The sequence below is a fragment of the Oncorhynchus nerka genome, linkage group LG24 (genome assembly GCF_034236695.1).
Source record: "Oncorhynchus nerka isolate Pitt River linkage group LG24, Oner_Uvic_2.0, whole genome shotgun sequence".
Lineage (NCBI taxonomy): Eukaryota > Metazoa > Chordata > Actinopteri > Salmoniformes > Salmonidae > Oncorhynchus > Oncorhynchus nerka.
In genome coordinates this window covers 19,148,710-19,175,967 of record NC_088419.1, presented here as the reverse complement: position 1 = coordinate 19,175,967, position 27,258 = coordinate 19,148,710, and the positions used below count along the sequence as shown (strand labels likewise).

At 44.9% G+C, this 27,258-nt stretch overlaps 2 protein-coding genes across 2 annotated transcripts in view; both read left to right on the top strand.

Annotated features, from left to right (window-relative positions):
* LOC115107620 (rho guanine nucleotide exchange factor TIAM2-like) overlaps nucleotides 1–3,722 on the top strand; it is a 65,058-nt gene extending 61,336 nt beyond the window's left edge. The window contains 2 exon segments of the mRNA XM_029631069.2: nucleotides 94–272; nucleotides 411–3,722. Coding sequence (XP_029486929.2) covers nucleotides 94–272; nucleotides 411–1,056 — 825 coding nt within the window. The 3' untranslated portion in view covers nucleotides 1,057–3,722.
* A 4,694-nt stretch (nucleotides 3,723–8,416) lies between these two features.
* On the top strand, nucleotides 8,417–26,598 carry LOC115107619 (claudin-20-like). The gene is made up of 3 exons (XM_029631068.2): nucleotides 8,417–9,669; nucleotides 19,170–19,224; nucleotides 19,786–26,598. Exon 3 carries the CDS (start codon nucleotides 19,937–19,939, stop codon nucleotides 20,849–20,851), a length of 915 nt encoding a protein of 304 aa, XP_029486928.1. The 5' UTR covers nucleotides 8,417–9,669; nucleotides 19,170–19,224; nucleotides 19,786–19,936; the 3' UTR covers nucleotides 20,852–26,598.
* The last annotated feature ends 660 nt before the right edge of the window (nucleotides 26,599–27,258 follow it).

Here is a 27,258-nt window from a genome sequence, read left to right as displayed (position 1 = left end):
TCTCAAACACGTCTGATAAACTGTACTGGTGACTTCATGCTGTATACATGTGATATGACGTCATTGGAGTTCTAATGAGTTAATGTGCTCCAGACCACGTCACGCTCAGGGGACCTGGAGGCCTTCAAGTTCCGCTGGCTCGTCCCGGGGTCGGCGGTGCAGGTCCGCCTGGGGAACGCAGCAGGAACGGAGAGCCCATGTATCTGGGAGCTGGTCCATACCAAGTCTCAGGTGGAGGGGAGACCAGAGACCGTGTTCCAGCTCTGCAGCAGGTGACATTGAAAATGACAGAGATAATGAATGTTTTATCTGTCATGAAAAAGCCAGAAGAACAAAATATATACATTGGAATTAACATGGCAGTGCCTAATTGACTTGATCTCATATGGATCTATATGTGTCTTTTCCAGTGGTTTGGAGAATAAGGCCAGTGTAGTGAAAGCTCTTCGCTCCCTTCGAGACTGGACCTGTAGGCCCCTCCTATCAGAGAGAGGTTCTAGAGAGTACCTAGGCTCCCTCCGTAGGACCCAGCCTGCACCGGTCAGAGCCGGCTCCTGGAGAAGACAACAGGAACTGCAGGCCATGAGTACTGCAGGCCACCAGCACCACTCTGACGACGGCAGTGTGTCCAGTGGTGCAACCCAACCCTGCCCGGGAGACACCCACTCGGAGCCCCAGCTTCACAGCCGCTCCACCATGGGCCTCCCCAGCCTGGAGGTCACCACGCTGGGCAAGAGGGCCCGGCTGTGCTCCCTGACCAGCGCCCTGGAGGCCCAGCTCCAGAGACTCAACTTCACAGAGGAGGCCGGGCCGAGGAGTGCTGCGTCCCAGCAGGAGCACCTCAGACCGGGGCCCCACCAGCCCCATCCTGCTGCCCAGAGGAGGGCTAGCAGTCTGCAGGGTCCAGGAGGGCAGGATAATGACCCCCAGTGTGTGGACCTTAATGCCCTGCTGGGGAGGGACTTCAGTGTGCAGAGCCTGACCTGTGTGGTCAATGAGAACTGCTTTTATGACACAGTTATGGGGATCCAGAAGGCGGCCATTCCAACACTATAGGGGCCCTAGAAGTTGCCCCTAGACGCTGATCTTGGGTCAGTTTTCCCCACTAATGGTTAACAATAGGATTGGGGGACAGCTGATCCTAGATCTGTACCAAGGGAAACTACACCCGGAGAGCTGATGAACACTATAGAAGGTACACTCCTGTACCTGTCTCGACCCTAATCACACTGACTACATTAGTGCCTGGTCAAGGTACTATGGACTAGAAGATGAATCTCCTTAATGTGTTTACTCTGACTGGTGAGTAGGCTACGACTGAAGACCTGAGCTCTGATCACAGTTACTTGACTTTATCCTTTTATCTCCTAGTGGAGCAAAGGCATCAAGATCACACTGTGACAGTATATACAGTGCATTTGGAAAGTATTCAGACACCTTCGCTTTTTCCACATTTTGTTATGTTACAGCCTTATTCTAAAATATATTCCATTGTTTTTTCCCCTCATCAATCTACACACAATACCCCACAATGACATCACAATACCACATACTGACAAAGAAAAACGGGTTTTTCAAAATCTTCTGAACTGTATACTTAAAAAAAAACGGAAATATCACATTTACTTAAGAATTCAGACACTTTCAGTACTTTGTTGAAGCACCTATGGCAACGTTTACAGCCTTGAATCTTCTTGGGTATGATGCTACAAGTTTGGCACACCTGTATTTGGGGAGTTTCTCCCATTCTTCTCTGCAGATCCTCTCAAGCTCTGTCAGGTTGGATGGGGAGCGTCACCGCACAGCTATTTTCAGGTCTCTCCAGAGATGTTCGATCGGGTTCAAGTCCAGGCTAAGGCTGGGTCACCCAAGCTGTGTGCTTAGGGTCGTTGTCCTGTTGGAAGGTGAACCTTCGCCCCAGTCTGAGGTTCTGAGTGCTCTGGAGCAGGTTTTTATCAAGGATCTCTCTGTACTTTGCTCCGCTCATCTTTCCCTCGATCCTAACTAGTCTCCCAGTCCCTGCCACTGAAAAACATCCCCACAGCATGATGCTGCCACCACCATGCTTCACCATAGGGATGGTGCCAGGTTTCCTCCAGACGTGACGCTTGGCATTCAGGCCAAAATGTCAATCTTGGTTTCATCAGACCAGAGAATCTTGTTTCTCATGGTCTGAGAGTCCTTTAGGTGCCTTTTGGCAAACTCCAAATGGCTATTATGTGCCTTTTACTGAGGAGTGGCTTCTGTCTGGCCACTCTACCATAAAGGGCTGATTAGTGGAGTGCTGCAGAGATGGTTGTCCTTCTGGAATGTTCTCCCATCTCCACAGAGGAACTCTGGAGCATCGAGTTCTTGGTCACCTCCCTGACTAAGGCCCTTCTCCCCCGAATGCTCAATTTGTCCGTGTGGCCAGCTTTAGGAAGAGTCTTGGTGGTTCCAAACTTCTTCCATTTAAGAATGATGGAGGCCAGTGTGTTATTGGGGAACTTCAATGCTGCATAAATGTTTTGGTACCCTTCCCCAGATCTGTGCCTCGACACAATACCTTCGACCTCATTGCTAGGTTTTTGCTCTGACATGCACTGTCAACTGTGGGACCTTATATAGACAGGTGTGTGCCTTTCCAAATCATGTCCAAACAATTTCATTTACTACAGGTGGACTCCAATCAAGTTTTAGAAACAATCTCAAGGATGATCAATGGAAACAAGATGCACCCGAGCTAAATTTCGGGTCTCATAGCAAAGGGTCTGAATACTTAGGTAAATAAGGTATTTCTGTTAGTTTTTTAATAGTTTTGCAACAAAAAAATCTAAAAACCTGTTTTCCCTTTGTCATTATGGGGTATTGTGTGTAGATTGGTGAGAGAAAAAATAACAATTTAATCCATTTTAGAATAAAGCTGTAATGTAACAAAATGTGTGAAATGGGAAGGGGTCTGAATACTTTCCGAATGCACTGTGAAATGAGCGTCCTTTGTTTGGCTTCACTCTCTAAGCTCTGAGCACAGTTGCCTATGTTCAATAACATTCCTCCTTACTCTTGTTTGTGAATATGATGCAGTATCTTAATCACAAACATTACATTTTAATGTCTTTTTTGGCAAACGCAGTTGTTAATTAAAAATTGGAATTGCCTGAATTCTATTTATATTTTGTCTCAATATTATTTTGTTAATGTGTTAATATCCACATAAAAACAAAGACTAAGTGTCACATTTCGATTTAATTGATTTTATTAAGTTCAAAGCTTTAAATCTCTTTCTTGTTTCAAGTGATTTGATGTATCACTTTAAGAATTGTTCAAATGTTTTATCATTATTCAGATGTATCTTAACTGTAATTTATTCTCAAATGTTTATTATTTTCATTTAAACGGGACGTTTATACGGGTGTCCTGACTCTCTGTGGTCACTAAAGATCCCATGACACTTATCTTAAGAGTAGGGATGTTAACCTCGGTGTCCTGGCTAAATTCCCAATCTGGCCCTCATACCATCATGACCACCTAATCATCCCCAGCTTACAATTGGCTCATTCATCCCCTCCTCCTCTCCCCTGTAACTATTCTCCAGGTCATTGCTGTAAATGAGAACGTGTTCTCAGTCAACTTACCTGGTGAAATAAGGGTTCAATAAACACATTGTACAGGTAAGGTAAAATGCTGTAATGTTGAATAAAAAAACAGTCTCTTATACTAGAGTTGTCCTGATTGATAAATAATAGATGCTTTGTTATTACATTATTAGCTCATCCAGGTCTTATCCACTAGACACCAAATGAAAGAAAATGAACCTAAACTGGGAGCGACTACCTGAACTTGTCCAATAAGAAATTCTTGTTGAACAATGTTTTGCAACGGCACTAATACATGCTGAATGAGAGAATATATTAGAAATTGTGAGCAGTAATTTACAGAAGAAGAGCATAAAGTAGGATGCAAAATATTCCTCCACTTGCTCCTTCGTGCTCCATCCAGTAGCTAGAGTAGGATATAGAGCCCTAATTGATACTATGGAGCCCTGGACCAGAGCTAGCCACAACAACCACGGCCACACCACAGAGACTGTGGGGCTATGGACCAGAGCTAGCCACAACAACCACAGCCACACCACAGAGACTGTGGGGCTATGGACCAGAGCTAGCCACAACAACCACGGCCACACCACAGAGACTGTGGGGCTATGGACCAGAGCTAGCCACAACAACCACAGCCACACCACAGAGACTGTGGGGCTATGGACCAGAGCTAGCCACAACAACCACAGCCACACCACAGAGACTGTGGGGCTATGGACCAGAGCTAGCCACAACAACCACGGCCACACCACAGAGACTGTGGGGCTGTGGAGCAGAGCTAGCCACAACAACCACAGCCACACCACAGACACTGTGGGGCTGTGGACCAGAGCTAGCCACAACAACCACAGCCACACCACAGGCATCAGGAGCTGAGCATCCTGTCCCTGAGTTTCAGTGTTGTGTGTGACTCACACAGATTCCTCCTCCTTCAGACAGTGGACAGTGGCATACCACAGCTTCGCAAAGAACATTTTGCAGTTTTACAGCTACTGTTCTACACATTTTGCAGTTTTAAAGCTAATTTTCTACTGTTCTACACGTTTTGCAGTTTTTAAGCTAATTTCCTTATTCTACACATTTTGCCATGTGTCTGAGAGAACATTTTCCGTTTTAAATTTCCTGTCATTCTAAACATTTAGATATGACTTATGACCTGTTCATATGCTATCTGCAGAGCTTGTGCCCCCCCTCCGAGAGAGAGAGAGAGGGGGGGGAAGCTTATTTTATTCAGTCTCTCAGCACCACCAACACAATGAGTCATAATTGTTGGCCCTCTCTCTAGGTCTTTCTGTTCACAGGTCTGTGGGCGATGTTAATCATGTGTGGGTGTGGGGTGCCCGCCAGTCTTTGTCACATGAAAAGGAACAGAGGGAGTAGTAGACATTACACGGGGAAAATATGTTTTCCTCTTAGTTTGGTCGTTGGTCACTGTGGATCTAAAGGATGAGACACAGTATCCCTGGGCCGGACAGATGGACAGATGGACGGACAGTGGACAGACAGGCGAATGGGTGCACACACACACCAGAAACAGACAGAGACTGTGGGGAGATGGAGGGGGTAAGGTGTGTACACTAGCATAATGAGTAACAGATTGCTTTAAAGGGAAAACAGGAGACTGTGTGTGATGGCAAGCCAGTTATTTTCCTGTTGCCACAGTAACACCTGTGTGAAGGACCATAAAGACAGCCCACCTCACACACACACACACACACACACACACACACACACACACACACACACACACACACACACACACACACACACACACACACACACACACACAAGCCTCAACCCCCAGAACCTACTGCCACTCCAACACACTGCTGCCTGGCAGCCTGAGAGAGGAGAGAGAGAACACACTGCTGCCTGACAGCCTGAGAGAGGAGAGAGGAGAGAGGGAACACACTGCTGCCTGACAGCCTGAGAGAGGAGAGAGGAGAGATGGAACACGCTGCTCCCTGGCAGCCCGAGAGAGGAGAGAGGGGACACACTGCTGCCTGGCAGCCTGAGAGAGGAGAGAGGGAACACACTGCTGCCTGGCAGCCTGAGAGAGGAGAGAGAGAACACACTGCTGCCTGGCAGCCTGAGAGAGGAGAGAGGAGACACACTGCTGCCTGACAGCCTGAGAGAGGAGAGAGAGAACACACTGCTGCCTGGCAGCCTGAGAGAGGAGAGAGGGAACACACTGCTGCCTGACAGCCTGAGAGAGGAGAGAGGAGAGAGGGAACACACTGCTGCCTGACAGCCTGAGAGAGGAGAGAGAGAACACACTGCTGCCTGACAGCCTGAGAGAGGAGAGAGCAGAGAGGGGACACACAGCTGCCTGGCAGCCTGAGAGAGGAGAGAGGGAACACACTGCTGCCTGGCAGCCTGAGAGAGGAGAGAGAGAACACACTGCTGCCTGGCAGCCTGAGAGAGGAGAGAGAGAACACACTGCTGCCTGACAGCCTGAGAGAGGAGAGAGAGAACACACTGCTGCCTGGCAGCCTGAGAGAGGAGAGAGGGGACACACTGCTGCCTGGCAGCCTGAGAGAGGAGAGAGGAGACACACTGCTGCCTGACAGCCTGAGAGAGGAGAGAGAGAACACACTGCTGCCTGACAGCCTGAGAGAGGAGAGAGAGAACACACTGCTGCCTGACAGCCTGAGAGAGGAGAGAGAGAACACACTGCTGCCTGACAGCCTGAGAGAGGAGAGAGGAGACACACTGCTGCCTGGCAGCCTGAGAGAGGAGAGAGGGGACACACTGCTGCCTGGCAGCCTGAGAGAGGAGAGAGGGGACACACTGCTGCCTGACAGCCTGAGAGAGGAGAGAGAGAACACACTGCTGCCTGACAGCCTGAGAGAGGAGAGAGGGGACACACTGCTGCCTGACAGCCTGAGAGAGGAGAGAGAGAACACACTGCTGCCTGGCAGCCTGAGAGAGGAGAGAGGGAACACACTGCTGCCTGACAGCCTGAGAGAGGAGAGAGGGAACACACTGCTGCCTGACAGCCTGAGAGAGGAGAGAGAGAACACACTGCTGCCTGACAGCCTGAGAGAGGAGAGAGCAGAGAGGGGACACACAGCTGCCTGGCAGCCTGAGAGAGGAGAGAGGGAACACACTGCTGCCTGGCAGCCTGAGAGAGAGAGAGAGAACACACTGCTGCCTGGCAGCCTGAGAGAGAGAGAGAGAGAACACACTGCTGCCTGACAGCCTGAGAGAGAGAGAGAGAACACACTGCTGCCTGGCAGCCTGAGAGAGGAGAGAGGGGACACACTGCTGCCTGGCAGCCTGAGAGAGGAGAGAGGAGACACACTGCTGCCTGACAGCCTGAGAGAGGAGAGAGAGAACACACTGCTGCCTGACAGCCTGAGAGAGGAGAGAGAGAACACACTGCTGCCTGACAGCCTGAGAGAGGAGAGAGAGAACACACTGCTGCCTGACAGCCTGAGAGAGGAGAGAGGAGACACACTGCTGCCTGGCAGCCTGAGAGAGGAGAGAGGGGACACACTGCTGCCTGGCAGCCTGAGAGAGGAGAGAGGGAACACACTGCTGCCTGACAGCCTGAGAGAGGAGAGAGGAGAGAGGGAACACACTGCTGCCTGACAGCCTGAGAGAGGAGAGAGAGAACACACTGCTGCCTGACAGCCTGAGAGAGGAGAGAGCAGAGAGGGGACACACAGCTGCCTGGCAGCCTGAGAGAGGAGAGAGGGAACACACTGCTGCCTGGCAGCCTGAGAGAGGAGAGAGAGAACACACTGCTGCCTGGCAGCCTGAGAGAGGAGAGAGAGAACACACTGCTGCCTGACAGCCTGAGAGAGGAGAGAGAGAACACACTGCTGCCTGGCAGCCTGAGAGAGGAGAGAGGGGACACACTGCTGCCTGGCAGCCTGAGAGAGGAGAGAGGAGACACACTGCTGCCTGACAGCCTGAGAGAGGAGAGAGAGAACACACTGCTGCCTGACAGCCTGAGAGAGGAGAGAGAGAACACACTGCTGCCTGACAGCCTGAGAGAGGAGAGAGAGAACACACTGCTGCCTGACAGCCTGAGAGAGGAGAGAGGAGACACACTGCTGCCTGGCAGCCTGAGAGAGGAGAGAGGGGACACACTGCTGCCTGGCAGCCTGAGAGAGGAGAGAGGGGACACACTGCTGCCTGACAGCCTGAGAGAGGAGAGAGAGAACACACTGCTGCCTGACAGCCTGAGAGAGGAGAGAGGGGACACACTGCTGCCTGACAGCCTGAGAGAGGAGAGAGAGAACACACTGCTGCCTGACAGCCTGAGAGAGGAGAGAGAGAACACACTGCTGCCTGGCAGCCTGAGAGAGGAGAGAGGGAACACACTGCTGCCTGACAGCCTGAGAGAGGTGGAACACACTTCAATGTGTCTACTGCCTACTCTTCACGAAAAAGGGCTTGGAAGGGAGACTGAAGTGTTGGTCTCAGCAACGGGAGGATTAGATGACGAGTGGATGACAGAGGAATGGCTGGATCTATCTCTGGGGCAGACTGCAGGAGGACTGGAGGCTGGGCTCCACAGATACCACAGCCCACTAACCTAACCTAGCAGGCGTAAAAAGACGACCTGAGCTGAGTCCCCACATCTGGTTTTCAGGGGAAACGAAAGTTAGGTTGAAAATATTGTATCCCTGAAAATCGGATGTTAGCAGTTTCTGGCGACCCCACATAAGGCTACAGCCTGCAGGCAGCAGCTCCACTGACACACTGTTGAAGGCAGTCATCACACAAGAGTCAGCAGTGCCTGGGTCCTCCTCCTCCTCTCAGAGCTCCCTCTCCCTCTGCCTAGTCAGTGCCTCCAGTACCACTAGACTCTCTTGTCTGTCAGCCTCGTGCTCTTTTCTCTACCCAGAACAATAGAGGGGGATTGCAGCTCCACAAAGACCACAGCACAGCAGCAACATTCACAGACAGGCAGGCTGCCGTGCCCTCCTCTCTGGGGTGTTCCAGCACAGCAGCTGGGTCTCTTCAGCCGTTATTGGCTCAGCCGACTCCTGCCTGCCATTCACCCATGATATGACTGGGATCCTCCTGGGGCCTCCTGGACCATCAGTCCAAAGGGAAGGGAACACTGCCGCTACCTCGTTCTCAAACCAAGGTGCATAAATTGAGGAGCAAACTGAAGTGAAGAGGACATTCAGAAACTCTTGGAGGCTGCATTGTTGGTTAAGGGCTTGTAAGCATTTCACTGTACCTGTTGTATTAGGCGCATCTGACAAATAACATTTGATTTGATTTGATCTACAGCACAGAGAGAGAGACAGAGGAAGAGAGAGACAGAGGAAGAGAGAGACAGAGGAAGAGAGAGAGAGAGAGAGAGAGAGAGATAGATAGGAAGAGAGACAGAGGAAGAGAGAGACAGAGGAAGAGAGAGACAGAGGAAGAGAGAGACAGAGGAAGAGAGACAGAGGAAGAGAGAGACAGAGGAAGAGAGAGACAGAGGAAGAGAGAGAGAGAGAGAGAGAGAGAGAGAGAGAGAGAGAGAGATAGGAAGAGAGACAGAGGAAGAGAGAGACAGAGGAAGAGAGAGAGCGAGAACGAGAGAGAGAGAGAGAGAGGAAGAGAGATAGGAAGAGAGACAGAGAAAGAGAGAGAGCGAGAACGAGAGAGAGAGAGAGGAGAGAGAGAGGAAGAGAGAGAGAGAGAGATAGGAAGAGAGATAGGAAGAGAGACAGAGAAAGAGAGAGAGCGAGAACGAGAGAGAGAGAGAGACATAGAGAACAGGGAGTCTAGCTCCATCACAGACGGACGGTGTGGTGTGATACTGGGATACTGTCAGAGGGCAGAGAGCTGGTTGCCTCAGGTTCCAGCTAACTGGGTTCTCTCGGAACAACAGCTGATGGGATGTGCTGTGCTGGACTGCATTCAACAACGGACATTCATCACGCCTGGGGCTGAAGTCCCCCCCTCTACCTGGGATGGGCTTGCCTTGTCCAAGTTTCAACTAGCATTCGCTGAGGTGACATACTCACATACACACGTGTGTTTGTGTGTGCAAACACACTAACACAATCTCTCAGACACAGGAGAAATGTGGTTCCATTGTGAGTTGTGCTGCTGGATGAACTGGATGGATAGAATAGCGGTAAGTGCGTGCTGAAAGTGTTTCCCTCTTTCTTCTCTAAGTCATGTGAGGTTGATTACAACGTATTAGGTAGATGTTGTTAGACGAACCACAGCTATTCACAGTAATCTACAGTTGGACTGAGACATGTCTATGTGTGACAGTTTGTGTATGCTACCACATCTGTTAGCAATTTGGACATGATTCAAAAAACAGGATAGATTTCCATCATCGTTGTTCTAAGAACTTTGTTGACAGGTTGTTTATTTGCACTCCCCATTCTAACCAAAATTCCTCCCGCATTATGGCTTATCCAATCAGGGAGCCGGACATGGTTTCCATCATTTACCTCCTCATTCCATTACTCGGATGTCATGACATGACAATTAATAACAATTTTCAGAAAGAATATCATTCCTAAACAGCTAGTTATTTAACTATCCACATTGATTGTATTAGGCTGTGTAAAAATAGTCAATTACCTTAGGAACCTGTCATTGATCATTTCATGGCAGTACCTTAGTGGTGAAAAAACTGCATCAATCCAACTGCTGACAGGTAATAGCGAAGCCATTGCCTCTTGACTGTGGGAATAAATAGGTCATTTATATTCCTGTCTGTTTGATGATTTAGGTAGGGTTGATGCCTCCTGGCTGTACTCATGCAAAAATATCTCAGCCTACTGAATGAACTCTCAACTCAGAAATTCCATTTCTCCTGGTGATCTGGCTACTGCATTAAGGTGGTAGGGTGAAACCTTTAACTAATCCTTATTAGATGTTACCTTTTCCCCTTCTCTGGCCGTGTAGTTTTGCTATTCTAACTTCATATGAGGCAATGAAAATGTAAAGTAACAACAAATAGATGCCTACAGATGTAGGATCTTAATTTGAGCCAGTTTGCTACAGCAGGAAAATAATCCTGCGGCAACAGGAAATGTGAATTATTAATAGACATTAAAACCAGAAGATGGTGATAGCGCTGACATCATCCACATATTCCTTTGTAAAACTCCCGATGGCACATGAAGTATATGTGCCATATTGCTAAATGGCACCAAAAAAAGGATCATGGTGAAAGCGACCATAACTAGCAAAGGATCATGGTCGATGTAATCCTGGTAGCCTGCCGGCCTGTGATTGGTCTGTATAAGCACGTGGTCCTGCATGACAACAGATGTAGTAGTTCAAATGGATTACTATTGAATTAAAATATCTCCATTTGTAGGGAACTTTAAAATAATTCACTGGGAAGATCAAACTTGATCATAATAAACACATTTTAGAGCCCAAAACGGCCATCTATTTTTATTTTGGGGACCGTTCTGTCCATCGTACTTTACATCAGCTTTCTAGGGCAGACCAGGGCTTTTGGCAGCGCTAGGTTGCTACACAGTAGCCGACCAGCAGAGCTGGTGACTTCACCCTCCAGACTGGACACTGGGGGCCTGGAATTATTATGTGAAGAATAATTGTTGATACATTTTTAATTATGGCAAATCATGTCTGACATTTAAAAATGGAAATGACAAACTTTAGAAGCCTTTTTAAACTTTGAATACACTACAAGTTTGCCTTTCCTGCCGTGAAGGAAAATCCTCAGCAACAAAAGAATGATCAAATTAAGATTCTAAATCTGTAGTATCACACATTAGTATTCTGACAGCACTACGATGCAACATTTCTCATTGCTGGACAGCTTGTCATCACAGTAAACATCAGTGAATTCACAAAAAAACATTACTGGGTCTTTGTTAGTCTGCCGGCTGCTCATACTGTAGCTTTTTCCCTTTAAAAATAGATTTGCTGAATGAGCTCAACACAGGTTTTTTATGAGCTTGTATGTACAAGGCTTTAAAGAGGGAACAACAAGCACAATAGCAACCTGTAATGAATAACAGACTAATGACGTGTCTAAATTGCCCGCTTTTACTGTATGACTATTTTCATTAGAACACAATAAAAATTCCTTGGCTGTCTGACCAATTTCAACATTTCTTTTTAAAACAAACTTTAAACAGGCAGTGAAAACGTTGTAAGCTGGAACCGTGCTCCCCAGTTGACATTAACAATAACTTTTTATTTAAATAATTCTGGGTAGGACCGCCTTTTAAACCATCATTACAAATTTATTTAAATAATTCTGGGTAGGGCCGCCTTTTAAACCATCATTACAAATTTATTTAAATAATTCTGGGTAGGGCCGCCTTTTAAACCATCATTACAAATTTATTTAAATAATTCTGGGTAGGGCCGCCTTTTAAACCATCATTACAAATTGATTTAAATAATTCTGTGTAGGGCCGCCTTTTAAACCATCATTACAAATTTATTTAAATAATTCTGGGTAGGGCCGCCTTTTAAACCATCATTAAAAATGTATTTAAATAATTCTGGGTAGGGCCGCCTTTTAAACCATCATTACAAATTTATTTAAATAATTCTGGGTAGGGCCGCCTTTTAAACCATCATTACAAATTTATTTAAATAATTCTGGGTAGGGCCGCCTTTTAAACCATCATTACAAATTTATCGCTGGATATCTAATTTTACTCTTCCTTGGAAGTGACAACAGAATAACAGTCTGTTACTGCTAAACAATAGTCCTCAGTTATCATCTCCTCCACCGTTAAACATTATCAATGGCTCTCTTTCAATGAACCTGAGGTGATGATGTAGGAGTATTCCGTAGGACGGTGTGTATCATGTGTATCCTATAAATACGGCTAATACAACTTGACATTTGAACTTCTAACTTGATGAGCAATATTAGGGAGAGCGATAACAACATCTAATCAGTACCAGGTACTACTGTCCCTTAGTAATTATGGGAGTGAAACGCAAACAAGCCACAAAGTTAATGGAACCAAGGAGTAGTAGAATGCGACAATAAGAACTAGCCTACACATCAACGGCTACTACTCCAGTTAGTGGAGGCCAGGCCACAGAGCTAGAATAACACTCCTGCTGTCACGTTCGTTGGAATGATTGGACCAAGGTGCAGCGTGCGTAGCGTTCCACATATTTCAATAAATCGAAACTCACCAAACAAAACAATAAAGCACAAACCAAACGTGAAGCTAACAGTGCTACTAGGCAACTATACATAGACAAGATCCCACAAAGCACAATGAGGAAATGGCTGCCTAAATATGATCCCCAATCAGAGACAACGATAAACAGCTGTCTCTGATGGAAACCATACCAGGCCAACATAAATCATTAATCACCTAGATGATCCACCCTAGTCACTATCACGGCGTGACACCTGCCCTGTTCTAGTGGAGGCCACAGAGCTATAATAACAGTATACTATTCTAGTGGAGGCCACAGAGCTAGAATAACACTATACTATTCTAGTGGAGGCCACAGAGCTAGAATAACACTAATCTACTATTCTAGTGGAGGCCACAGAGCTAGAATAACACTAATCTACTATTCTAGTGGAGGCCACAGAGCTAGAATAACACTACTCTACTATTCTAGTTGAGACCAGAGAGCTAGAATAACACTACTCTACTATTCTAGTGGAGGCCACAGAGCTAGAATAACACTACTCTACTATTCTCGTGGAGGCCACAGAGCTAGAATAACACTACTCTACTATTCTCGTGGGAGTACACTGAGCTAGAATAACATTACTCTACTATTCTAGTGGAGGCCACAGAGCTAGAATAACACTATACTCTTCTAGTGGAGACCACAGAGCTAGAATAACACTACTCTACTATTCTAGTGGAGGCCACAGAGCTAGAATAACACTATACTATTCTAGTGGAGACCACAGAAATAGAATAACACTAATTTACTATTCTAGTGGAGGCCACAGAGCTAGAATAACACTAATCTACTATTCTGGTGGAGGCCACAGAGCTAGAATAACACTAATCTACTATTCTAGTTGAGACCACAGAGCTATAATAACACTAATCTACTATTCTGGTGGAGGCCACAGAGCTAGAATAACACTAATCTACTATTCTAGTGGAGGCCACAGAGCTAGAATAACACTAATCTACTATTCTAGTGGAGGCCACGGAGCTAGAATAACACTACTCTACTATTCTAGTGGAGGCCACAGAGCTAAAATAACACTATACTATTCTAATGGAGACGACAGAGCTAGAATAACACTAATCTACTATTCTAGTGGAGGCCACAGAGCTAGAATAACACTAATCTACTATTCTAGTGGAGGCCACAGAGCTAGAATAACACTAATCTACTATTCTAGTGGAGGCCACAGAGCTAGAATAACACTATACTATTCTAGTGGAGACCACAGAGCTAAAATAACACTATACTATTCTAATGGAGACGACAGAGCTAGAATAACACTACTCTACTATTCTAGTGGAGACTACAGAGCTAGAATAACACTACTCTACTATTCTGGTGGAGGCCACAGAGCTAGAATAACACTAATCTACTATTCTAGTTGAGACCAGAGAGCTAGAATAACACTACTCTACTATTCTAGTGGAGACCACAGAGCTAGAATAACACTAATCTACTATTCTGGTGGAGGCCACAGAGCTAGAATAACACTACTCTACTATTCTAGTGGAGACCACAGAGCTATAATAACACTAATCTACTATTCTAGTGGAGGCCACAGAGCTAGAATAACACTAATCTACTATTCTAGTGGAGGCCACAGAGCTAGAATAACACTAATCTACTATTCTAGTGGAGGCCACAGAGCTAGAATAACACTAATCTACTATTCTAGTGGATGCCACAGAGCTAGAATAACACTAATCTACTATTCTAGTGGAGGCCACAGAGCTAGAATAACACTAATCTACTATTCTGGTGGAGGCCACAGAGCTAGAATAACACTAATCTACTATTCTAGTGGAGGCCACAGAGCTAGAATAACACTACTCTACTATTCTAGTGGAGACCACAGAGCTAGAATAACACTAATCTACTATTCTAGTGGAGACCACAGAGCTAGAATAACACTGATCTACTATTCTAGTGGAGGCCACAGAGCTAGAATAACACTAATCTACTATTCTAGTGGAGACCACAGAGCTATAATAACACTAATCTACTATTCTAGTGGAGGCCACAGAGCTAGAATAACACTAATCTACTATTCTAGTGGAGGCCACAGAGCTAGAATAACACTAATCTACTATTCTAGTGGAGGCCACAGAGCTAGAATAACACTAATCTACTATTCTAGTGGAGGCCACAGAGCTAGAATAACACTAATCTACTATTCTGGTGGAGACCACAGAGCTAGAATAACACTAATCTACTATTCTAGTGGAGACCACAGAGCTAGAATAACACTGATCTACTATTCTAGTGGAGGCCACAGCGCTAGAATAACACTAATCTACTATTCTAGTGGAGGCCACGGAGCTAGAATAACACTACTCTACTATTCTAGTGGAGGCCACAGAGCTAGAATAACACTAATCTACTATTCTAGTGGAGGCCACAGAGCTAGAATAACACTAATCTACTATTCTAGTGGAGGCCACAGAGCTAAAATAACACTATACTATTCTAATGGAGACGACAGAGCTAGAATAACACTACTCTACTATTCTAGTGGAGGCCACAGAGCTAGAATAACACTACTCTACTATTCTGGTGGAGGCCACAGAGCTATAATAACACTAATCTACTATTCTAGTGGAGGCCACAGAGCTAGAATAACACTAATCTACTATTCTAGTGGAGGCCACAGAGCTAGAATAACACTATACTATTCTAGTGGAGGCCACAGAGCTAAAATAACACTATACTATTCTAATGGAGACGACAGAGCTAGAATAACACTACTCTACTATTCTAGTGGAGGCCACGGAGCTAGAATAACACTAATCTACTATTCTAGTGGAGGCCACAGAGCTAGAATAACACTATACTATTCTAGTGGAGGCCACAGAGCTAAAATAACACTATACTATTCTAATGGAGACGACAGAGCTAGAATAACACTACTCTACTATTCTAGTGGAGGCCACGGAGCTAGAATAACACTAATCTACTATTCTAGTGGAGGCCACGGAGCTAGAATAACACTAATCTACTATTCTAGTGGAGGCCACGGAGCTAGAATAACACTAATCTACTATTCTAGTGGAGGCCACAGAGCTAGAATAACACTAATCTACTATTCTAGTGGAGACTACAGAGCTAGAATAACACTACTCTACTATTCTAGTGGAGACCACAGAGCTAGAATAACACTAATCTACTATTCTAGTGGAGACTACAGAGCTAGAATAACACTACTCTACTATTCTAGTGGAGGCCACAGAGCTAGAATAACACTAATCTACTATTCTAGTGGAGACCACAGAGCTAGAATAACACTAATCTACTATTCTAATGGAGGCCACAGAGCTAGAATAACACTACTCTACTATTCTAGTGGAGGCCACGGAGCTAGAATTACACTAATCTACTATTCTAGTCGAGACCACAGAGCTAGAATAACACTACTCTACTATTCTAGTGGAGGCCACGGAGCTAGAATAACACTGATCTACTATTCTAGTGGAGGCCACAGAGCTAGAATAACACTAATCTACTATTCTAGTGGAGGCCACAGAGCTAGAATAACACTAATCTACTATTCTAGTGGAGGCCACGGAGCTAGAATAACACTACTCTACTATTCTAGTGGAGGCCACAGAGCTAGAATAACACTACTCTACTATTCTAGTGGAGGCCACGGAGCTAGAATAACACTAATCTACTATTCTAGTGGAGGCCACGGAGCTAGAATAACACTACTCTACTATTCTAGTGGAGGCCACAGAGCTAGAATAACACTACTCTACTATTCTAGTGGAGGCCACGGAGCTAGAATAACACTAATCTACTATTCTAGTGGAGGCCACAGAGCTAGAATAACACTAATCTACTATTCTAGTGGAAACCAGAGAGCTAGAATAACACTACTCTACTATTCTCGTGGAGGCCACAGAGCTAGAATAACACTAATCTACTATTCTAGTGGAAACCAGAGAGCTAGAATAACACTACTCTACTATTCTCGTGGAGGCCACAGAGCTAGAATAACACTACTCTACTATTCTAGTGGAGGCCACGGAGCTAGAATAACACTAATCTACTATTCTAGTGGAGGCCACAGAGCTAGAATAACACTAATCTACTATTCTAGTGGAAACCAGAGAGCTAGAATAACACTACTCTACTATTCTCGTGGAGGCCACAGAGCTAGAATAACACTAATCTACTCTTCTTGGAGCTGCATTGGTTCCCATCTCCCTCCTTGGCTGTGTTCCAGACTCACTATTCACTTTATAGTGGACTAATTCTGACCAAGGCCCGTAGTGCACTCTAAAGTGAATAGGGGGCCATTTGCGACCCAGCCCTCCTCTCCCCATGCTCCCCTTGCTTCTCAGAGCTAACCATACACCAAAAACACTACATCACATACACTAGTGTAGTCCCATGACTCAACAGGCTGGTAAAGGACATCAATCTCAAAGATATGAATTATATCCAGACATCACATACCATTCATATGAGAGATGTTCAGTGATGTTCTGTTAGTAGTTTGTTGTATGTTTTCTTTTCCTCAGGGTCACTCTCCCGAAACAAAAAGTGCATGACCTTACCTGCCTGTGTAGCTTGCATAGTAAACTCTTGGTAACATAATAGAGGAGAATTGGGAAGAAACTAATTTCAACTGAAATCCAAGTATTTTTTCTAGGTCTAAATAACTGTCTAATACTGGGTAATACAATGATGGTGATAAAACTGATTATCTGGTCAGGTCTTAAAGAGATCTTTGTTACTTCCAGATATTACTATTTTGAGTAGTAAAAGACATATACTTTTTGTACAAAGCAATAAGGAACACTAGTGTGATAGATGCAGTGTATAAAATTCACAAGACTGTTTTTCCTTTGAGACTAAAAGTAGACCGGCTCTGTATCAAAGCCCAACTTCTGTGTGCCTGGAAGAAGAAATAACAAATGCATGGAGCACCGCTTATATTAGCCAGCCATGTCCTCTCACATCACACACATAGCCTACAATTCTGCAATTTTAATGACTTCAATGTAACTGTCTGTCTGAGGGGGGAAGCCCAAAATTGGTCCTGAGTTAAACCCACTCCTGCTGTCACTCCTGCTGTCATTCACTTCCGGATGCTTCTGCTGTTTGGGGCAGTGTATTCTGGGATCTAATATGTGTCCCTAATCGCACCCTATTCCCTATATAGTGCACTATTTAGTACACAATGTTGGGAATAGGGTGTCATTTGGGAGGCTGAGAATGACCTCTTTATGCTGCTGAGTAGAGGTGGGATGCAGAGGAATGGATGGAGGGGTGTATACATAGAGCTAAGAGTCTCCTAATGAGGACTACAGCTGTGTAATAACCACAGTGGCATTTCCCCTCCATACTCCCTCCCTCAGAGGGTGGCTAGGTAGGTATAGGCCTGGGAGGGAGCCTGCTGCCTGCCATCGTCTGGGCTGGAAAATATCATGGTAATGGGTTAATGGGAGTAGGCAGACTGGCTAAGGTCAAATGATCTCTTCTCTTCCAGTAATATTTCCCCCTTTTTTCAAATGAATGTAGTCTTTCTCTCCTAAAATGAGGGGTTGGAATGGAGGAGGCAGTTTGGTAGAGTCGGATAGGGGGGGAGTGGGAGTGGGTAGGAAAATGTATCTTTTCTGTTTATCCCTCTGGTAATAGTTCCTGTTGGGGCAGGTCTGCCACTATGGGGTGCTTTCCCCTCTGTTGTCACAGTGTGTGGATATATAGATAGAGGATTACTTCAAGGATAGGTTGTGACTGTTGTTGGGATACCAGCGCTGTGTGTGTTCCATCTCTACAAATGGAGGGGGCGGTTCACACAGTCTTATCTGTGTGTTGCAGTCGGCCATACTTCATGCGGTCAATTGAAAGGCGGCACCTTCCTCTCAGCTGCAAGGCTAAAGGATGGGGATGCAGGTCCTCGCCATCTTTCCGTTTATACTGTGCTCTGAGTGACGCCGTTGAAACACCACAAAAAGCCACCATCGAACGAACACCAATGACAAATCAAACCTCAAAACTCTTGGCTGTCTAAATGATATATTGAACCAATTAAAAGGGACCAACAATATCTTCAACTGCAAATTTCAGTCAGACATTTAAATATGCCGTGATAAAGAATATTGGCTTACTACTGTCTTTTATCATTACTACTCATTTGCTGAGAGGACATTAGCTCTGAGGCTGTTCATCTGAATCAATGACCTTCAGGTTATACTAGTCCAGTTGTTTAACCACTCTCACAGCACATTGCTGCTCAGTTTTGCAGTATTTCTCTCAGTTCACCACTTAGTTCTCCTTAGAGGTACTGTAGCTCACAGGCAACAAGAATGTGCGACTGCCATGTCTCTACTGGACACTGAAAAGGATGGAATTGTATGTTGTGTTGCTAAGGAGATGGTAGGAGGACGGAGGAGGTGCGAATCACTGAGCTGCTTAGCCTATTGTTTTGTTAGGTGTTTTTTCCATCTCTTTTGTGCCCAGAAAACATTGAGAAGAGACTGACGCACCACGGCACACTGTCCGAGACACACAAAAGGTAAGGAGGCTTTTTTTCTCAAAACACTGCAATTACAAACAAACGATTCACTTTAACAATGCATTTATGTTGTCTTTAATGTCAGAATGTCACCACCATAGAAGACAAACTAAAGAATTGGAGAAATGACAAATTATTCTAAAAGATTATTGAAATAGCTTATGTATGCTGCAATGACATAATTGTGAATTGAGTTTATGTATAGAGGCAGCATGTACCTCATAGCTAAAGTGAAGTAGCTGCCTACTGTAAAAGAGTAACCCTCTTTCAGAGGACGGACACTGCAGCTTTAAATGCACATAATTGAGTCTTTAAATGAACACCACAAAACTCAGTCACACAAAGCCATGGATGCAGAGTTAAAATGCAGACAAACAGAAAGCGCACACTCACACACGCTTCCCCCTAAAAAGAGGGAGAAAAAAAGAGCAGAGCGCAGTTTCCTTTTCCCATCACAAGCCCCTGCCTCTTACAGCACCTGCCTTATCCAGCCCCTGTCTCCTCCGTCTGATCGTCACGCTTGCTCGCTCAGTTCAATTCTCATTTCGATTTTTATCACAGCCCACTGAAGCCTGCACTGAGGAATTATCTGCTGTCAGGACCTGAGGCTGCACGGGGGCGATAGGGAGAGACGGAGCCAGGGAGCCAGGCTCAGGCCACCACAGGGTGACGGTGCCGCTGTGCCGGAGAGGAGGGGACTCGCAACTCGGCGATGGCGTCCTCCACCATGCAGATCCTCGCCTTTGCCCTGGCTCTGCTGGGCGTCCTGGGCGCCACCGTGGCCACACTGCTGCCCAACTGGAAGGTGAGTGCCGACGTGGGCTCCAACATCATGACTGCCATCTCCCAGATGCAGGGGCTGTGGATGGACTGCACCTGGTACAGCACCGGTGTGTTCAGCTGCACCTTGAAGTACTCCGTGCTGTCGCTGCCCGCCTACCTGCAGACCGCCAGGACGACAATGGTTCTGTCGTGCATGATGGGTTGCCTGGGCCTCTGTCTTGCCGCCCTAGGGCTGAAGTGCACCCGCTGGGGGGGCAGTCACCGGGCAAAGGGTCACGCGGCCATTGCCGCGGGGAGTTGCTTAATCCTGGCTGGCATTCTCTGCTTGGTGCCCGCTTCCTGGTTCACCAACGAGGTCATCACCACCTTCCTCGACTCCAACGTCCCCGAGAGCAGTAAATACGAGCCTGGGGGGGCCGTGTACGTGACCTTTGTCTCTGCCGGCTTCCTGCTTGCCAGTGGGGTCATCTTTTGTTTGTCGTGTCCCGGAAAAAGAGACTACACCTCCACCTCCACCTCTACCACCTTTCCTGACAAACTACTGCAGCAGCAGATAAACCAAGAGCAACTACAGCGCGACCTGATACAGTGTGACCTGATGCAACACGATCAACAGCAACGGGAGCAGAAGGACTTTAAACAGCAGACGTCGCCTAATGAGCAGTCGAGCCAAGAGCAGCTACAGTGGGTTGACAAAGGGTCCCAGGGTAAGGTCCAAGCAGCTGACGACATCCAGCAGGAGAAGCCTCTACATGAAGACAAGGGAACGCAGCAGTTCTACTCTCCATCCAGAGTCCCTCCAAAAGACGCCCGGGCTGGTTACAGCCTGCAGGACTATGTTTAATGTGTTTTATCCCTAAACCCTATTCTTGTTAGTGGGGTGGGGGGAGAATCCTGAGGACATTCTACTGGCTGCCTTGTGAAGGGGAGAGAGTGGAGAAAGAGGGGGAGGAAGGATGGGAGGAGGAGGGAGAGAGTGGAGGGGAGAAAGAGAGGGAGGGAGGGAGGAGGCTAATGACGTTGACAGCCTTATCGCCACCTCTCATCTGTTCTCTCTCGCTACTGCGAGCACAAGCAGTAAAGGTATTCCCAAACTATTGGAGAAAGACAGCTTGTGGATCCAGATTCCTGGGGCAAATGCCTCCTTGACTGCTGCTGTGGTGGGCGGAAAGACACAAGGGTAGGGTAGAGTAGAGGTGCCATAAAAATGCACAAACACAGAGCAAGTACTGTCAATCCTGTGACAAGTTCCTTTAAAAACTGATGCGGAGGCTTTTCCATACCAAAGGTTTCCATGAGAAAAAAAGTGCTGATGATAACTAGCTGCTACTAATAAGCCATCAGAACGATTGCATAGTAAGATAGCGTCGATATGTCTGGAAAAAGCCATTCTCTGCTATCTTGTGTCCTTTTAGAACCCATTTGCCTTGTGAGACAAAAAATAATCATCAATTATATTTTCCAAAGCTAAACGGATTGATTGATATTGAGTCTTTTTGCATGCTAATTATCTGTAGCTTGTTAAATAATTCAGTGGAATGCAGAGTAGTTACTGAAACATAGTTACCAAAGCTTGTGCCTAAAAGAATGTGTAGAACTTCAACTGTCTGTAAAGGAGACTTAGAGAAGATTAACAAAGTGAAAAGGGAGTTCAGATTCCCACCAACACCATACACAAACATCCAGTCCATTTTTTCCTGTGAGTTGTGGAGGGGAATAAGGTGCATGGCAGCGCAGGCTGTCAGAGATAATGATCCTCTTTGCTTTCCCATTATCCCCTCGCTACGGCTGGATGCACACTACTCATTTACTGCACCCCCCCCCCCCCCCCGCACACACACACTCGTCCTTCCTCTCCCTCTCTAGCTGCGAGGGTAATAGGGTCTTGTACCCAATCATCTTTACGGCGTGTGTCCGTGTGTCATTGCTGCAGGAGGCACAGCGGTAGGAGTCTGTTCTGTGGCCAGAGGTTAGCTGTCACAAGCTGCTGTCCCCTCGTGTTGACGGAGGGTAATAGAGGCTACGTCCCAAATGGTACCTTATTCCCCATTTAGGGCACTTCTTTTGACCAAGGCCCTTAGGGCACTACATAGGGAAGGAAGGGTTCCACAAAAAGTGGTGATTTTATTTGGCTCCCCAAGTATTCTGAGAAAAAAATATAAATCATTTCATAGTTGGAAATAAAGATGGTAAAATCATCAGAAAATCAGAAAATAATTCCCTGCATTCCCACACATACTGGGCACAATGGAAAAACAATGTCAGATTTTGGGTTTAGATGTCATCTAAATGCAATATAGTATCATTGATGACACAGTGCATTCGGAAAGTATTCAGACCCCTTTACTTTTTCCACATTACAGCCTTATTCTAAAATGTATTCAATTATTTTTTCCCTCATCAATCTACACACAATACCCCATAATGACAAATCAAAAACAGGCTTTTAGACATTTTTGCAATTATTATTATTTTTTTTAAGAAAAAAATGAAATATCACATTTACATACGTATTCAGACCCTTTTCTCCGTACTTTGTTGAAGCGCCTTTGGCAGTGATTACAGCCTCGACTCTTCTTGGGTATGACGCTACAAGCTTGGCACACCTGTATTTGGGGAAGTTCTCGCATTCTTCTCTGCAGATCCTCTCATGCTCTGTCAGGTTGGATGGGGAGCGTTGCTGCACAGCTATTTTCAGGTCTCTCCAGAGATGTTCAAATCGGGTTCAAGTCCGGGCTCTGGCTGGCCCACTCAAGGACATTCAGAGACTTGTCCCGAAGCCACTCCTGCATTGTCTTAGCTGTGTGCTTAGGGTTGTTGTGCTGTTGCAAGTTAAACCTCTGCCCCAGTCTGAGGTCCTGAGCGCTCTGGAGCAGGTTTTCATCAAGGATCTCTCTGTACTTTGCTCCGTTCATCTTTGCCTTGATCCTGACTAGTCTCCCAGTCCATGTCGCTGAAAAACATAACCACAGTATGATGCTGCCACCACCATGCTTCACCGTAGGGATGATACCAGGTTTTCTCCAGATGTGACGCTTGGCATTCAGCCAAAGAGTTCAATCTTGGTTTCATCTGACCAGAGAATCTTGTTTCTCATGGTCAGTTCTTTAGGTGCCTTTTGGAAGGTTCTCCCATCTCTAGAGCTCTGTCAGTTTGTCAGTCCTTCTCCCCCGATGGCTCAGTTTGGCCGAGCGGCCAGCTCTAGGAAGAGACTTGGTGGTACCGTTCCCCAGATCTGTGCCTCGACACTATCCTGTCTCGGAAGTCCACGGACAATTCCTTCGACCTCATGGCTTGGTTTTTGCTCTGACATGCACTGTCAAATGGGACCTAAGATAGACAGGTGTGTGCCTTTCCAAATCATGTCCGATCAATTGAATTTACCACAGGTGGACTCCAATCAAGTTGTAGAAACGTTTCAAGGATGATCAATGGAAACAGGATGCACCTGAGCTCAATTTCGAGTCTCAAAGCAAAGAGTCTGAATACATATGTAAATGACATATTTTTGTTTTTTATGTTTATTAAATTAGCAAACATTTCTAAAACCCTGTTTTTGCTTTGTCATTACGGGATTATTGTGTGTAGATTGCTGAGGAATTGCTTTTTATTTAATACATTTTAGAATAAGGTTGTAACATAACAAAATGTGAAAAAAGTCCAGGGGTCTGAAAACTTTCCAAAGGCACTGTATATGACTTATAAAGTAAGGTTACATCTCATTTGCTCTGTTAAACCTACCCTTGGGAACGACTTTGCTAGCAACCTTGAATATATGTTGTTATTAAGAGTTCTCCCAATAATAATTTTATTATTACTACATTGGTAGTAGTCAGTGACAAACATCAAAGCTAAGCATGGCTTGGCTTGGTTAAAACCCAGGATGGGAGACCAAATGAATAGCTGTTGATAGACCAACTGTCCAGTAGGAGGTGCTGCCCAGACTATAGTTGATTTTTTATAAACATTGAAGATCTGATGTTATTTCAAAAGGCACAAATTCAACATATTTTATACAAGGTTTGTCTATGTTGAAAGTTGGTTATAATGAATACATAATCCTGTGGTTGAAAGCTGACATATGGAGTTGTTTTAAGATCGCCATACCATGGATCATTTGGCTATTTTATTATGAATTTTAGGACCCCTTCAGGCAACAATGATTTACTTAGATTTTTTTATATAAAATATTGAGTTGAAAATAATGTGCTGAGTAGAACATAGAACATTGATCTCAGGCATGAGTAGGTCTAGATGGCAGACATTGTGGCTACCTTTCTCCAACGATTTCAGATTTTTTTTTAAATGTGTTGTGTGTTTGCCTCACATGTCAGCACATACAGTTGAAGTTAGAAGTTTACATACACTTAGCTTGGAGTCATTAAAAGTAATTTTCCAACCACTCCACAAATGTCTTGTTAACAAACTATAGTTTTTGCAAGTCAGTTAGGACATCTACTTTGTGCATGACACAAGTCATTTTTCCAAAAATTGTTTACAGACAGATTATTTCACTTATAATTCACTGTATCCCAATTCCAGTGGGTAGACTAACACTAAGTTGATTGTGCCTTTAAATAGCTTGGAAAATTCCAGAAAATGATGTCATGGCTTTAGAAGCTTCTGATAGGCTAATTGACATAATTTGAGTCAAATGGAGGTGTACCTGTGGATGTATTTCAAGGTCTACCTTCAAACTCAGTGCCTCTTTGCTTAAGGGGGACAAAGATAGTACTTTTTGGAGAAAAGGGTCTTCCAAATGGACAATGACCCCAAGCATACTTCCAAAGTTGTGGACAAATGGCTTAAGGACAACAAAGTCAAGGTATTGGAGTGGAAATCACAAAGCCCTGAATTCAATCCTATAAAAAATGTGTGGGCAGAACTGAAAAGCGTGTGTGAGCAAGGAGGCCTACAAACCTGACTCAGTTACACCAGCTCTGTCAGGAGGAATGGGCCAAAATTCACCCAACTTATTGTGGGAAGCTTGTGGAAGGCTTCCCAAAACGTTAGACCCAAGTTAAACAATGTAAAGGCAATGCTACCAAATACTAATTGAGTATGTAAACTTTTGACCCACTGGGAATGTGATGAAAGAAAAAGCTGAAATAAATCATTCTCTCTACTATTATTCTGACATTTCACATTCTTAAAATAATGTGGTGATCCTAACTGACCTAAGACAGAATTTTTACAAGGATTACATTTTAGGAATTGTGAAAAACTGAGTTTAATTGTATTTGGCTAAGATGTATGTAGACTTCCAACTTCAATTGTATTATGCTCAGTTTTTCTTACTTGTATGGAAGAGAACAAAAATAACTACAAGGGCTCCACTGGGAAAAGGTGAAATAATTGTAGTGTTTATTTTCACAAAGTTCACAAAGACTTTCCCAAGCAATGTTCATAAATTTGGTTCTGCCTGTGATCAGAGGAAAGTCTAAGTACAGTTGATGTCTCAGAGAACCAAGACTTTACTGTGCTCTCTTATCGATGTTCATGTTTTCAACATGGAATACAAATATCTAGATTCGAGAATAAGGTAAAAAAGAAATGTACCTGATAATGCTTATGCTTCGCATTTTAAAAGAGGTCATGTGCACTTGTTGATAAAAATATGGTTTATATATACTTTTTGTATTTGAGAATGGCTTGTTTTATTATGATTCAGGACATAACTTTATTAATGAGTGAATTTACTGTGGATATAAGGTTCTCATTAAAACGCATGTTTCCACATGATTGTCAATCCACAAGTCAGTTCAACTTTTCAACTTTTGTTTTTGATTGTTAATTGCTCAAAAATGATTTGTTAAGCTGCCAACAAATGTTTTTGTTCAGCTGTCAACTCGTTCCATAATGGAAGTCAGACCGAGAGTGTTGCTTACTACAATGAAGATAAATGGAACATACATAACTGCAACAAAACATTATGATTGCAATATTCTATACTCTTTGAAAAAAGATTACAGAAGGCTTGTTTGGCTGTCCCTATAGTAGTGCCCTTTTTGGTTCTAGGTAAAAACCCTTTTTGTTTCCAGGTAGAACCATTTTAGCTTCCATTTTGGATCCCAAAACAGTTCTACTTGGAGCCAAAATGATTCTACCTAGAACGAACTAGGATTCTTCAAAGGGTTCTCCTATGGGGACAACCGAATATCCCTTTTAGGTTCTAGATAGCACCACTTTTTCCCCAAGAGTGTAGTCTGCCTCTCTCTCTCTCCAACAATGGATGTGTAAAGGGACTTAGTATGCACAATGCTGTCTTCAGTCCACAAGTGGCAACAAAGCAAACGCCTGTTACTGTGCAAAACAACTAAAGTTGTTGCTTTTTCTCTATAAAAGAATGTAAATATATCTGTAAGTGAAAATACTGAAACATATATTTTTATTTCATTTTAAATAATGCATTATTTTGACATTTGATTACATGACAAAAGGATGTGATCTAAATGAAAACATCTATGTTCCTCTTCTTTCCTAGTGGCTTTAATAGCTTGACTCTCCCAGTTTCCCCGATCAGAAAACATGCACATAATCAGATTCTGTAAAACTTGATCTTCCCTTCCGTTAATGCTGCTCTTTGTTGTCTGTCCGTGCTCTGACTTCCAACACCTCCAGATAATAGGAGGACTGTCAGGCGGTGGGCTCTGCTGGGACTGGGAGTCAGGCTTGTCCAAGCGAAAATCTACATACTCTTAGAGTGGGTTCAATCAGGCATCAAATTAGCCCAATGCACACACAGCTGAGCACTGTGACACACACACACACACACACACACACACACACACACACACACACACACACACACACACACACATCATCATCATCTTGCTGGGTGCAATGCCACTCTAATTAATCAAATGACCCTCATTTTGTGCCACAAGGGTACATTTAGTCCCCCCCTCCTAGACACATCTCTTCAGTGGCTTTAGTCCCCAATCCCTCAGATACATCTCTTCAGTGGCTTTAGTCCCCAATCCCTCAGATACATCTCTTCGGTGGCTTTAGTCCCCCCCCTCCTCCCTCAGATACATCTCTTCAGTGGCTTTAGTCCCCTCCCCCTCAGATACATCTCTTCAGTGGCTTTAGTCCCCCCTCCCTCAGATACATCTCTTCAGTGGCTTTAGTCTCCTCCCTCAGATACATCTCTTCAGTGGCTTTAGTACCCCCCCCTCCCTCAGATACATCTCTTCAGTGGCTTTAGTCCCCCCCTCCCTCAGATACATCTCTTCAGTGGCTTTAGTCCCC